Below are 14,505 nucleotides of genomic sequence, written 5' to 3'. Positions count from 1 at the left end.
CCCCGAAGCCCCGTAATAGTTAGGTTTTATTTCCGCTTTTATTTTCCGCATGTATGATTAACTGTTAGTAATTAGGTGTGTATGGCAAGATAACGAAATCAAATGCTAGCTAACCTAAACATAAGATTAAATACTTGAATCTAACACACTCGCACCCACTCACCTCTAGGGTACACCCCTCTTGGTTGCCTTACGAATGAATAATGGTTGTGCCTCGAACATAGAGGTACCAATTGCAAACGTCCCTCGATTCAAAAATCATAAAAGATCATGGTCCCTGGATGACCCTCGATGTTGCCTACGAATGCATGATCTTGTCCCCTGTTGAAAGAGTATGCTTGAGTACTTTTCGTTTATATCGTATCCATAGGGATTATTGTGATACCACCGCCGTTCTATAGCCTTTTTGTCTTGAGTTAATGTTACTTTGGTTTTGAGTTTGAAAAGATCATTCAATACTTTAGTAGCAAAGAGTAAATTAATGAATGTTCTAAGTTTAAGAAAATGTATCAAGATTCGATTTCATCGACCTAACTTTGTATGTCTCCTTTTAAATATATGTATATGAACTCGTTAACGATCAATATAATTACGTATCGACGTCTATACCGTCCGTGTCCGCAACGATATAGCTGGATTTACCGTATTGTTTAACCGCCGATTTCTCCACCGTTTAAACAATACAAATAACGTTTTAAAACCGATACAAAGTAAACATCAAACACTAAATCCATGTCTGCAACTTATAGTTTGATAGATGATAAAGTTAGGTCTAGATACAAACATTGATGTCTCAAACATTTATACCATAGAAAAGCTTTAATAAACAAACTAAACCATCTATATTGATCATCATTTGTTCATACATAACATATTCACAAGAAAAACATACCCAAGTCAAGGAGGATTACATCTTATCTTGATACAAAAGAGATTTAGCTATCCATAGAAATGGTTGCTTGCTCAATAAGGTAAGGATGAAGAATGACAAGCATCTACGGCGATTAGTCGACGATCAAGGCTTTGATTCTCCAATTCTTCAGTTGCTACAGTGGTTTGTGGTTCTTTGAGCTCTCAAGAAGATCAAGAAGATGGAAAAATATCTGATTTGCTCCTTAAATAGCAATTCTGTTTTCTGTCCAGGGCGCGTCGCGCCCTCTAGCGCGCATCGCGCCATTACACTTGAATGTTAAACCGCCCAAGCACGCCACGCGCGCTTCTCTCTGCTTGAAGCTTCAAGAAAATAACTGGCCCAGGGCGCGACACGCGCTATGCTCTGCCCACCAGTCTTCAAACATGGCCAAAACAAGCTCAAAACTTCCCAAAATTAGCTAAGACCTACAAAATCATAACTAAAACACATATTAACATAAAATAAAAGCTAAAAATTATAAACTACAAATAATTATCTAAAACCACAGGGAATTGTACGAATACTCGATAAAAGCGGTCGAAAGGTGCCACTAATTAAACTAAATATTAACACAATTTGGCACCTAACAACTCTCCCCAACTTAAACTCTTGTTTGTCCTCAAACAAAACAATGATAAATTGCCGGGAACACAAAATATCAACAATGAAACAACCAAGCAGAAACAAGAACAATTGAATGGTTCAAATTCCAAAAGTACACAAAGATCAATCCTTAGCAATTTCAATCAAAGTACCATGATAAAGATGCTAATCCTATATGCAAATTCTATGTCAGAAATTCCACAAGCAACAGAAGTTCAAGAATGAATCACACCTACGCACTTCTTTATTGAGAGAACAAAAATGGAGGATCCTAACACTCACCAGACAATGACGCAAACATCCAGAATTGATTATGAACTCATCTAAACAAAAGATATATAAAAAGCGTAAAAGCATGAATCACAAAGGACTTTAGGGTTGTAGCTTGGCTTGGTTAACAAGGAAGTGTCATTTCTCACGGCCATTGAAACGAAAGTGTCAAAACCTAAGAGAGCATTCAATTACAATTCAATCCTCACAACCACACCAACCAAGTTTACCACATTATTCTATCCATCTTTTCCTTTCTTCTACTTGCTCAAGGGTCACAAAAAAATTTCTTCTCTTTTTTTTTCTCTTTTATTTACTATATATATATATATATATATATATATATATATATATATATATATATATATACACACCCCTTGAGCAACATCTTTTTTTTTTATCCCCACCAATGTACACCTTTATTTCATTCTCCCCAACTTGTATATTACCATCACATAATTAAGAATGCTCCCTATTCTAAGGCAAAAAGGAATCAATCCTAACCATCTTTCATGGCAACAGTTCAAGGTAAAAAGGAAATCATCAAGATTCTATCAAAAATCGGTAGAGAGATCAATATACAACACAAGCTTAACCGATAAGAATCTTGGCAAACGGCTCAAAGTGGTTAGCAAATACTCACACACTCACCGGGTAGGTTACATTTGGATAGGAAGTTATTCTCATAGTGCGGAACAAAACGCCTTGATCACTTTCATGCTTAACACAATTTAATAAAAATGCAAGATTAATCATAAGGAAAACGAGTTAAAACGCACATTGCTGGTATCCAACTCAATTATATATACAGTGGAAAGTCTCCTCACAACTAAATCTGGGCTAAAGTGATTCACAATTGAACTAATTTTACCAACAGAAATTACTGACAACTAATTTGTACAATTAAAAGCATCAGAATCAAAGGTACTTGATAAATAAAACGATAAAGGATGTACCTTGCACGTACAGTTTTCAACTTATATCATCACCACTCAAATTGTATTGCATCACCCACATTCATCGTGACAACAAAAATTCGTGTTCCAGCTAATTAATCATCAGGACAACTATCAAAAACCATTATTTCTTCAACATAAACACTAAAATAAAACTACTTAAAAATAAATGCGATAATAAAATAAACTGAACTTTTATATATATATATATATATATATATATATATATATATATATATATATATATATATATATATATATATATATATAAATATAAACCACACCAAATGGTGTTAACTATCCAAAGGCGTAAACTTAGCCTTTCAAAGTACCTCATCCAAAAGGATGGAACAAAATTAAAAACAAAGCAACAAAAAAATTTGTTCTAACATGCTAACATAAAAAACTAAAAACAGCAAAACATAAAAAAAAATCTACTCCTCATCGGAAGTCTCCTGATCATCCTGCTCCATCCCCTCCTCAGGATCTGGCCTGCCCTCAGGCCATGAAGCATAAGCAAAAAGATCATCCCTGGAACCTACAGGCTGCTGGAGAGATAACTGCCGGATAGAATCCTGTAAAAACATAAAGGCTCTCTGATGCGCCATGTGCATCTGATAGTTCCAGTCACTTGCATCACCATACTGAGAACCAGCAGGCGGTGTAGCAGCGACCGGAACAGCTCAAGCAGCATCAGGAAGGTCAGGTGCATTAGCAGCAACACCATGAGGACAGCCTCCAGGCAGACAGTACCTATTAGCAAAAATATCATCTATAACGCCATCCATGGGAATCATTCCCCCAGGTGGAAACCGGACTCCAGCTTTCCTGCACAAACCCATAATAAGTCCAGGAAAAATCAATCTACATTTTACCCCATCACCATGACGAGTCCCATTCAGGGCGACTCTCTTCAACTCATTCGCCACAATCCTCGATACATCCACATTATCGCCATTCAAGATACACTGAACCAGGCCTGCAATATCAATGGTGATGGAGGAAGTGTGACTTCGTGGCCTTATGTTGTAAAGGACTACCGAGGTCACCAACTGAGCCTCCTCCGTCAACTGACTACGAGTAAATGTCTTCGGTAGCCCAGCCCTAGTCAGAGTATAAGTAAAACCAGGACGACAAATCTTCTCCCTAATACTCTCCACATCCTGTCGCGGGCGAAAAATCGTTTTGTTCCTCTTTTTTGTGGGATGAGACACCTGATGCCTTCTTTGGGCTCAAGTGCTCATAAAAATGATTTTTCTTTTATTTCGACCAAACTTTTTATTATTTCCAAAGGAGGAAAAGGAAAAAAGCTGCAATAACCTAAAAGTGGGGGGAGAGATCTTGGGTAAGAGGGTTGGTTATACGAAGGGAAGGTATTAGCACCCAACGTATCTGTAGTACTCTACAGGGTTCTTTACTTTGTTTTTCATTCCATTCTTGTTGAGAGGTTCTTGTTGAAATAGGTGGGACCTAAGGTGTTTGTTTGATTATGCTCGCAAAGATCATCGCGATCCTCTGCATACATATCCCTTAAAGGGAATCAGAGCATCTGTAGCTCGGGGTCTACGGGTGCTAAGGTTTGAATGGTTTTTTTTGTTTTGTTTTGCTCGCCAAGGATCGACCTTGTGCCTACGTATTCTCAAAGGGATGTTGAGAAAGTCAGAGCAATCGTAGTTCCCACTTATGCTAGTGGAAGCAAAGGAAAATAGACAAATGTCGTCTAAATGCTAGATGTATCTAATCTATATCATCACATACATCTGTTTGATTTTTTGTTTGTCTAACCAGCCTTGTGGCAAAAACTTTCAATGAAGTCAGCCTTGTGACAAAAAGTTTTGATTAATCAGCCAGCCTCGTGGCAAAAGTTTCAATGAAGTCAGCCTTGTGACAAAAACTTTGATTAATCATCCAGTACGGTGGTAAAACGGTTTGATTGATTAGCCAGCCTTGTGGCAAAAAGAAGATTGATTGATTAGCCAGACTTGTGGCAAAAAAGTTTGATTGATTGATTGTTTGTGATGATATATAAGAGATACTCCTAGCATAGAGATGAAAAATGTCTAATCTCCTAGGGTATTTGGTTTTGGATATTGGGGATGCTTATAAGAAGCCCGTGGGTCCTTGTACGAAGCCCAAGAGGAGGCTATCCGAGGGTCCTTGCATTGTAAGCCCAAGAGGAGGCTATGGGAGGGATAATCCAGGGTCCTTGCATTGTAAGCCCAAGAGGAGGCTATGGGAGGGTCACTCGTTTGTACAAAGCCCAAGGGGAGGCGTGGTATAGTTGGTTTGAGCTATTAGAGCGATTTCACCGGGAAACCATACTCTATGTCCTAACCTAAACTAGTGGAGATTCTTTGCACGAAGCCCAATAGGAGGCTATGGGGAACCTAGTGTTGTACTAAGTTGAACAAGCATATATAACACAATCACAAGTATGAACAAGTACAAACAAATATGCACAAGTACATGAACAAATATGAACAGTTATATGAACAGTTATATATGACAAAGTGTGTGTATATAATGGAGTTTATGAAGGAAATATACCTGTAAGCATGATCCATTTGTATACACAGGGCTCGGGACTTATACTCGAGGAGAGGTCCACTTGAGTTTATTCAAAGCTATGTAAACAGGTATTCACAAAAGGGCTTGGGACTTATACCTACATGGAGGCCCATGGTATATTTTTTGGGAAGATTTAAAGAAAACCTTCATTTTTGGTTTGTTATTCAAAGTTAAAAACAAATTGATTGAGATATGTACAAAAAGGAGTATGTACAAAAAGTGTATGTACAAAAAATGTATGTACAGAAAGGCGTACAATGAAATACCTAATTTCATGTACTGGAATGGGTATGTACAAAAGGGGCTTGGGACTTATACCTACGTGGAGGCCCATGGTATATTTGAAAAGTTTTGAATAATTTGAAGTTTGGTTGTTTTGAAAATGATTTGAAAATTGTTTGAAAAGATTTTGTTTTGAAAGAGTTTTCTGTACAAAGAAAAACTGTATAAAAGAAAAAAGAGTGGGTCTTATACTCTCTAATATTCGAGAGGCCCCACATCGTTTTGAAAACCAATTAATCAATTAAAAGATTTAATCAAAAGTTTCAAAAAGAAATGGTTCATTGTTTTTGAAAAGAACCGCGATCGTTCGTTTTAAAACGATTTGAATTTGACAAAAGTCAACTTAATTAAGTTAAAACAAATTTTAATGCTTAATTAAGACCTAAATGATTAGGGTTTGATCACAAAAAATATTTACAAGTGATTAGGTTAAAAATTAAATGAAAAACGATATTTAAAGTAATTAAAAACACTTAAAAATGTATCATTTTAAACCTAATTAAAAACATATTAAATAAATCTTTTTTTGTGATTTTTTTTGGATATTCATAAAATACATATATTAAATGAGAAGTGTTTAAAAAATGAATAAAAAATGAGTTAATTTGATTGGTTAAAACAAATGGTGAAGTTGTGAAGAAAAATAAGAAAAAAAATGATAAAAAAGAGGTTTTGGCCCCTAAGGGTGTTGAACCCACGACCTGGAGGTTATTTCTCAAAACAAAAGCCAACTGAGCCACGCTCGTGGCTTGTAACATACACGCGTCCATTTAGTTATATTGGAAAACAAGAATTTGAATTTTCTGAACAAAAAACGCGCCAAGAACACCATCCCCATTTGATTTTTGAAAATCTTTGAAACTGGATTGTTTTGATCAAGTAGATAGTCTATCTCACTCGTTTTTTCATAAGGAACATGATGGTGATCTTTAATTTCATTTATTTTCACTCTAAGGCTATCAATTTTCTGATGAACACGAAGAACCCTAGAACTGAAATTCAATGTGAAATCGTGTATGATCATGTTATGATGCAATTGATTGAGGGTTAATGATCCTCATAGGTGCAGAAACAAGATGGTATGTTCATTTTTCATTTATGATGCATGTATGATGGAGTTTGAAGTTCATGAGCACTTACCTCAAAAACGGCCAAACTGGAAATTGAAATCGTGCCTGGAGGTGTTACAGATGCTTTGTGATGATCTGGATAGCTTCAATGGACCTTATGTGATGTGTTTGAATGCCTGGAATGAACTGGAAACCTCTTGATCACCTTGTGGTACCCGAACTGCAGTTTAGCTTAAGTGAGGATCAAGTTAGTTGATTTTGAGGTTTCAGATCATGTATGATGGTTGGAACAGTTCATGTAAAGTATATGGAGTGTGTTTAGATGATTAACTTGGACAGATATGGCCTGGTATGAGAATTGATATGTTAAGGCTCATTTTATGCAAATATGGTGGTTGAAGAGTGATTCTGAGATTTAGGGTGATTTGGGGTGTATGGATGGATCAAACACATCCCATATGATGTTTGTGGTTTGTGGGAAGCATCACTTTGGTCAGAACTTGCAAGAGATGGAGGTTGAGTTTTCTACCTCACTTTGAAACACATGACTTGTAATTCAAGAAAGAAGAGAGAAAACCTATAATTGTGAGGTTTTGGTGTGATTTGCAATGAAGTTTGGACCTCTATTTATAGGCCAAGGTTTCTGAATACAAAGCTTTGCAAGTTGATCAAGAATTGGTGATTTGGCATTTGAAGATAAAATGGAATCTTTACATTTAATGCACATGGTTAAAAGTTACTAAACCATGGTTAAATCCCAAGCTTCTTATCCTCTTCCATTCTGATCTTATATCAGAAAATATCTCTTCAATTATTGCCTCTTTGCATCATTGCTTGGATTATAGGTCATGTAGTCTTGAAACTTAGTGAAAAATGGTGAAAATTCAAGTGAAAATGATCACTAAATGCATAATTCAAAACCATACCTACACTCCATATTTTTTCATGCTCTTTGACATTTTGGAAAGCTCATATTACATACTTCAAAAGCCTAGTTGAAAGTTTCCTCAAGTCTCTTAAGGAAATGGGTGAAAAAGTTCCATGAACTTTGAAGAAAATGAAGTTTTAAGTGAAGTTTTCAAAAAGTACCAACTTTGAAGCACCATATCTCTTAAATGGTTGATCTTATGGAAAAAATTTATATGTGTCAAAGTTGTTTATTGGATCAAAATCTACAACTTTCATGTTGGAAGTTTTTTTCAGTTTGTAGGTGAAATTTTGAGAAATTCCCTTTCAAAGTTTGGAAAAAACCATTGAAAAACACTTAGAAATTTTTCTAAGTATGAAAGTCAAACTTTTGACTTTTTGATTCTTGATTGATTTTCTTGATTTTTCTTGATCAAATGACTTCTCATATCATATATTGATGATAAAAAACTTCAAAAGTCATGGTTGACCAAAATTCCCCAAAAGTCAATGGTGATCTTGTATAGTTGACTTTTTCAGACGAATCGCGTTTCTGGAGTTTTCAATGAAACAGGCTATCCTCATCAAATGAATGGTGTGAATGGATCATATTGAAGCATTAGAGGATATTGATCCATGGTTTGAGTTGTGGCACCATGTCCTGATTAAAAAGTCAGTTATTCAGTGAATCAGGTCAAAACCCTAATTGTCGACCAGATGAAATTGATGACTGTGGATCTTGAATTGAGATGTAATTTCCATTGGATGTTGTCATAGGGATTATTTGAAGATGATTGAAACCTTTGATTGACTCCCTGGGGGTTTTTAGGGTTTCCCAAATGTGATCCCTGATTTTGGTCCCTAATAGTTCAAAACCCTGATCTGAGGATTTGCCAGATCAATCTTTGTGTAGGAGATGTTATGAGCCAATGGATTAGGTCAAAATGATGCACTTGAGGTCTTGATATCATGTCCCAAGCCATTAGGTCAAATTCTGAGCAAAAGTCAGGAGTGTGCTGTCTTCAGTCAAAACCCTAATTCAGTCGATTCAAAGCTGTTGAGCTTGTTGAAATGAATCTCTGAGGACCAAATGTTGATTATTGATGAAGATGATTCATTTGAGATGAAGGGAGAACAAAACCCTAATTGATTGTTACTTGTACTGATGGGTGATTTCCTGATTAAATCCTGCTGAGTCACAAGTAACAAACACAAGCTATGCAATTTGTTAGAGATGTAAATGATGCATATGCAAATGATAGGAGATGGTATCAGAAGACGCGAATTTTGGACCTAAGATACCAAAATTGCGAATGATGCAAGGATGTCTTTACCGAGGGAATATCAAAACTGACTCCGCTGGGGAAAAGAGGTTGGGGAGGATGTCTCAATCCGTTTTTAGGAAGAGAATCCGTTTTGTCTTTTCGGGAAAGCAAGTGTATGCTTCTCCGGGGAATGATAGCTTTGTAAGAAAAGCTTACCTATCGACATTATCGACTATCAGCATGGGGATAGACTTGTTTAATAATGCGAAGGTGAAAGGTATGAAACTGTATTACCGACTACCAGCATTGTGATAGACTTGACAAGGTAAAAAGAGTTTCAAAGGTTCGGTTAATATTATCGACTATCAGCCCTGTGATAGACATGTTTAATAATATAACCAGAACAAAAAGTTACTGACTACCAGCCTCGTGATAGTGGTTTTGAAGACATGATCAATTATCAGCCGAGTGATAAAATGATTCTGGAGACTTTGCTTGGGAAATTACTGGTTGTTCAGCCTTGTGAACAGTAATAAGGCCCTGATTGTCAAATGGTCTTCATGAATGATTTCCTTGAGAGGAAATTTTTTGAAAGAAACATAAACTGCTCAGATGATGAGGCTATCGTTTATGGTTCTATTTTTTTCACGACTCTGTTTGAGGAATCGGAATTTGAATTTTTGGTAAAGACAAGGTTCTAACCAAGAATGAATTGGAAAGAGACAGTCAAACAAGACTTTGTACCCACGAGGAATGAACTCGAATGGGAATTTTCTCCTTTGTTTTGAGAGGAGAAACTAAAGCAACCTTCTTCCACGAGGAATGATCTCAGTGGGGAACTGGAGAAAGAAGATGTTCTTTCTGCTTATGGGTGACGACCTACTTGGAGAGATGACACACCCATACCTGTTTCTTTTTTTCTTTTTGAGGATAGATATATCCTAAACAAGTGATTATTGAAAAATGCAAGAATGCATAAATGATGCAAATATGTATGAATGATAAATGTCATGAATGTAGCATGCATACTGACGATACTTGACAAACAATGAAGTATATACTGGAGAAGGACCGACGTCGCAATACAACCAGATACTTGGCAAATGTTCTTCAACACGGTGTAAATAACACAGGTGATGAATGGCGCTGCGTGCTTTAAACTTCTCTGGGGAAGATGAGCATCTTTTCTCATCGAGATGGAAGATCTTCTTCACAGGAGATGGAAAATCTTCGTCACTGGGGATAAAAGACCTTCTTCAATGGGGATAGAAGAGCTTCTTCACTGGGGATAGAAGAGCTTCTTTACCTCGAGGGATAATTGCTTTAAGAATTCTTTTCTGGGACAAGAATACCGTTGTCTCAACAATTTTTCCGGGAGAATCCTTTTGTTCATCCTATGGAGACGACTGCTGATGTTCCTTCCGTTGTTCACAACTCAAAGGAAAGTTTCGCTTTTATTTTGAAAAAGGGAAGTAAATTCATTTAAAACTTTTTTTCTTTTTTTGTTTCAAAAGTGAATAACACAATTAAAGCGTTATTTTGCAAGCTGAAAGAAATTAAAGATTGCAAACAAATGGGCACAAGGCTCAAATTTATTTAATAGGATGGTAATCAGCTAAAGGCATGATTCCACGGAGTATTTACAAAAGTTGGAAATGGTAATTATGCGGAAAAGGCTACATTGAAAGCAATAACCACTATTCCCTTAACAACTTTGAGTTCCAACTGTGCTTGTTGCTTCAGATTGGCGATGATTTGTTTGAAGATCTTTTGATGAAGAAGACTCCTCAGGTGACGAAGTACGGACTGATGCAGTTACTTTGTCATAAATCCCTAATTTTTGCCTAGATTGCCCTTTCAGATTTTCAATCTACCAGGATAATAATTTTTCTGTTTATTGTCTCTAATTTCTGCCTGGACCGCCCTTTCAGGTTTTCAGTCCACCGAGACGCTCATTTTTGCCTAAGTCGCCCTTTGCGGGTTTTCGACTTACCGAGCTGTTCTTTTGTATTTTTTAGACAAAGTATTTCTTGACTGCATCAGCATTCACAGGATATGGGAGTTCATCACCATCCATGGTTGCAAGAGTCATGGCGCCGCCAGAAAATGTTCTTTTGACAACATACGGGCCTTCGTAATTAGGAGACCATTTGCCCCTAGAGTCTGGTTGAAAAGACAAGATCTTTTTAAGCACGAGGTCGCCTTCTTGAAATTCACGAGGTCGAACCTTTTTGTTGAAAGCTTGTTTCATCCTTGCTTGGTATAACTGTCCATGGCATAGAGCAGTCATACGTTTTTCTTCGATTAAGTTCAACTGATCGTATCTGCTTTGACACCATTCAGCCTCTGATAACTTGGTCTCCATAAGGACTCTCATTGATGGTATTTCAACTTCTACGGGGAGCACAGCTTCCATGCCGTATACTAGAGAAAAGGGAGTTGCCCCTGTTGAAGTACGCACTGAAGTACGGTACCCATGTAAAGCAAATGGCAGCATTTCGTGCCAGTCTTTGTAAGTGACGACCATTTTCTGGACGATCTTCTTAATGTTCTTGTTGGCGGCTTCAACAGCGCCGTTCATTTTTGGTCTGTAAGGAGAAGAATTATGATGCTCAATCTTGAAATCCTCACACAGTTCTTTCATCATTTTGTTATTCAAGTTTGAACCATTGTCAGTAATGATCTTGCTGGGAATACCATATCGGCAAATGATGTTGTTCTTGATAAACCTCACAACCACTTGTCTTGTAACATTGGCGTAAGATGCTGCTTCGACCCATTTGGTGAAGTAATCAATGGCTACCAAGATGAAACGATGACCGTTTGAAGCTTTCGGTTCGATCATTCCAATCATGTCAATACCCCACATGGAGAAAGGCCATGGAGATGAGAGAACGTTGAGTAGAGTCGGCGGCACATGGATCTTATCTGCGTAGATCTGGCACTTGTGACATCTCTTCACGTGTTTATAACAATCAGATTCCATTGTCAACCAATAGTATCCTGCTCTTAAGATCTTTTTGGACATCGCATGCCCGTTTGAATGAGTTCCAAAGGACCCTTCATGCACTTCATGCATTAACATGTCTGCTTCGTGTCTGTCCACGCATCTGAGCAAAACCATGTCGAAGTTTCTTTTGTATAGCACATCCCCGTTCAGGAAGAAACTGCCAGAAAGTCTTCTTAGAGTTTTCTTATCTTTGTTTGATGCCCCAAGCGGGTACTCTTGAGTTTGAAGGAAGCGTTTGATGTCGTGGAACCACGGTTTATCATCGATGACTGCTTCAGTTGCAAACACATAGGCAGGTCTTTCAAGGCGCGTGATTCTTACTTTAGGCACATCATTCCAGTGACTGACTTTGAACATGGAAGATAGAGTAGCCAAGGCGTCTGCCATTCGATTCTGATCTCGAGGTATATGATGCAATTCCACCTTGTTGAAGAAAGTCAACAGACGTCTTGCATAATCTCTGTAAGGAATCAAGCCAGGGTGGTAAGTTTCCCATTTGTCTTTGATTTGGTTGATCACAAGGGCTGAATCTCCATATATGTCTAGGATCTTGATCCTTAAGTCAATGGCTTCTTCGAGACCCATGATACAAGCTTCATATTCTGCGATGTTGTTGGTGCAATCAAATAGCAGTCTGGCGGAGAACGGGATATGAGTACCCTTGGGAGTGATGATGATTGCCCCAATTCCATTGCCAAAAGCGTTTACTGCTCCATCAAAAATTAGGCCCCATCTTGATCCAGGCTCAGGACCTTCTTCCGGTAACGGTTCGTCACAATCTTTCATCTTCAAGTACAAGACATCTTCATCAGGAAAGTCAAACTTGAGAGATTGATATTCATTAATTGGTTGATGCGCCAAGTGATCGGCGAGAATGCTTCCTTTGACTGCTTTTTGAGCACGGTACTCAATGTCATATTCGGATAACAGCATTTGCCATCGGGCAATCCTTCCTGTTAAGGCAGGCTTTTCAAAGACATACTTGATCGGATCCATTTTGGAGATTAACCAAGTAGTATTGTTGATCATGTACTGGCGGAGACGTTTTGAAGCCCATGCCAAAGCACAACATGTTTTTTCGAGCATGGAGTAACGAGACTCACAGTCTGTGAATTTCTTACTCAAGTAATAGATGGCATGCTCCTTCTTACCGGTTTCATCTTGCTGTCCAAGCATACAACCCATGGATTCTTCTAACACAGTAAGGTACATGATTAGTGGTCTTCCTTCAACTGGAGGAATCAATATTGGTGGTTCTAACAGGTACTCTTTGATACTGTCAAACGCTTTCTGGCAATCTTCAGTCCATACAACCCCTTGATCTTTGCGGAGAAGCTTGAAAATTGGCCCACAAGTAGCAGTCATCTGAGAGATAAATCTGGAGATATAGTTCAATCGTCCGAGAAATCCTCTTACTTGTTTTTCAGTCTTTGGTGCAGGCATCTCTTGAATAGCTCTGACTTTGTCGGGATCCACTTCAATACCTCTTTGGCTGACAATGAAACCCAAGAGTTTTCCAGATCTAACCCCAAAAGTACATTTGTTAGGATTCAAGCGAAGCTGATATTTCCTTAACCGTTGAAACAACTTCAAAAGGTATTCAATATGTTCTTCTTCTGTGCTGGACTTGGCTATCATGTCGTCCACATACACTTCGATTTCTTTATGCATCATGTCATGAAAGAGAGTAGTCATTGCCCTTTGGTAAGTTGCGCCGGCATTTTTCAATCCAAACGGCATCACTTTGTAGCAAAATGTCCCCCATGGGGTGATGAAAGATGTCTTCTCCATGTCTTCGGGAGCCATCTTGATCTGATTATAACCAGAGAACCCGTCCATGAAGGAAAAGACGTTGAACTTAGCAGTGTTATCGACCAACATGTCGATATGTGGTAATGGAAAGTCATCTTTTGGACTGGCCTTGTTTAAGTCACGGTAGTCAACACACATTCTAACTTTACCATCTTTTTTCGGAACTGGCACTATGTTAGCCAACCATTGAGGATACTCGGAGGTGACAAGAAAACCTGCGTCGAGCTGTTTTTGAACTTCCACTTTGATCTTGTTAGCCATATCAGGGTGAGTCCTTCGCAATTTCTGCTTAACTGGCGGACATTCTGGCTTCAATGGCAAGTAATGCTGAATAATATTGGTATCCAACCCAGGCATGTCTTGGTAGGACCAGGCAAACACGTCAACATATTCTTTGAGAAGGTCTGTCAACTTACTCTTGACATCAGTATCAAGCAGCGATCCAATGGTCACTTCTTTTTTGTCTTCTTCAGAACCCAAATTGATCTTTTCTAAAGGCTCTTTGTGAGGCAGAATGGCTCTTTCCTCGTGCTTAAGTAATCGAGAGATCTCGTCCGGGATCTCCTCTTCTTCCTCTTCTTCGGCTTCGAACACAGGAAATTCAAAGTTGGGAGAGGGCATAGGGTTATTGCATTCAATGGGTTTATCAACAGTAAATCTGCACATGTGATTTATATTTATTTCAGAAAATTTATGAATGCAAGAGTGTATGCAGATTTTTTTTGAAAAATTTTTTTTTTTTTATTTTATTTTGGTTTTTTAGGATTACCATTTCCAGAAAAAAGCAAAAATAAAACATATAGTATAGGGAATTCAAAATGACGCTTTATTTATGATTCATTTTTGAAAC

General features: G+C 37.8%; 1 protein-coding gene across 1 annotated transcript; it reads right to left on the bottom strand.

Moving 5' to 3' along the window:
- Nucleotides 1-845: 845 nt before the first annotated feature.
- LOC131638401 (uncharacterized) lies at nt 846-14,326 on the bottom strand. Its single transcript, XM_058908962.1, has 2 exons — nt 5,290-14,326; nt 846-1,338 (listed from the first exon to the last, which is right to left on the bottom strand). Exon 1 carries the CDS (start codon nt 14,319-14,321, stop codon nt 10,848-10,850), a length of 3,474 nt encoding a protein of 1,157 aa, XP_058764945.1. The 5' UTR covers nt 14,322-14,326; the 3' UTR covers nt 846-1,338; nt 5,290-10,847.
- Nucleotides 14,327-14,505: the final 179 nt, after the last annotated feature.

This window comes from Vicia villosa, unplaced genomic scaffold (assembly GCF_029867415.1).
Source record: "Vicia villosa cultivar HV-30 ecotype Madison, WI unplaced genomic scaffold, Vvil1.0 ctg.002310F_1_1, whole genome shotgun sequence".
In the NCBI taxonomy this organism is placed as follows: Eukaryota; Viridiplantae; Streptophyta; class Magnoliopsida; order Fabales; family Fabaceae; genus Vicia; species Vicia villosa.
This window is presented reverse-complemented; position numbering and strand designations above follow the sequence as displayed.

Excerpts from the sequence above, each read along its gene's own strand:
- LOC131638401 (XM_058908962.1), bottom strand. The coding sequence starts at position 14,321 with ATGTGCAGATTTACTGTTGATAAACCCATTGAATGCAATAACCCTATG.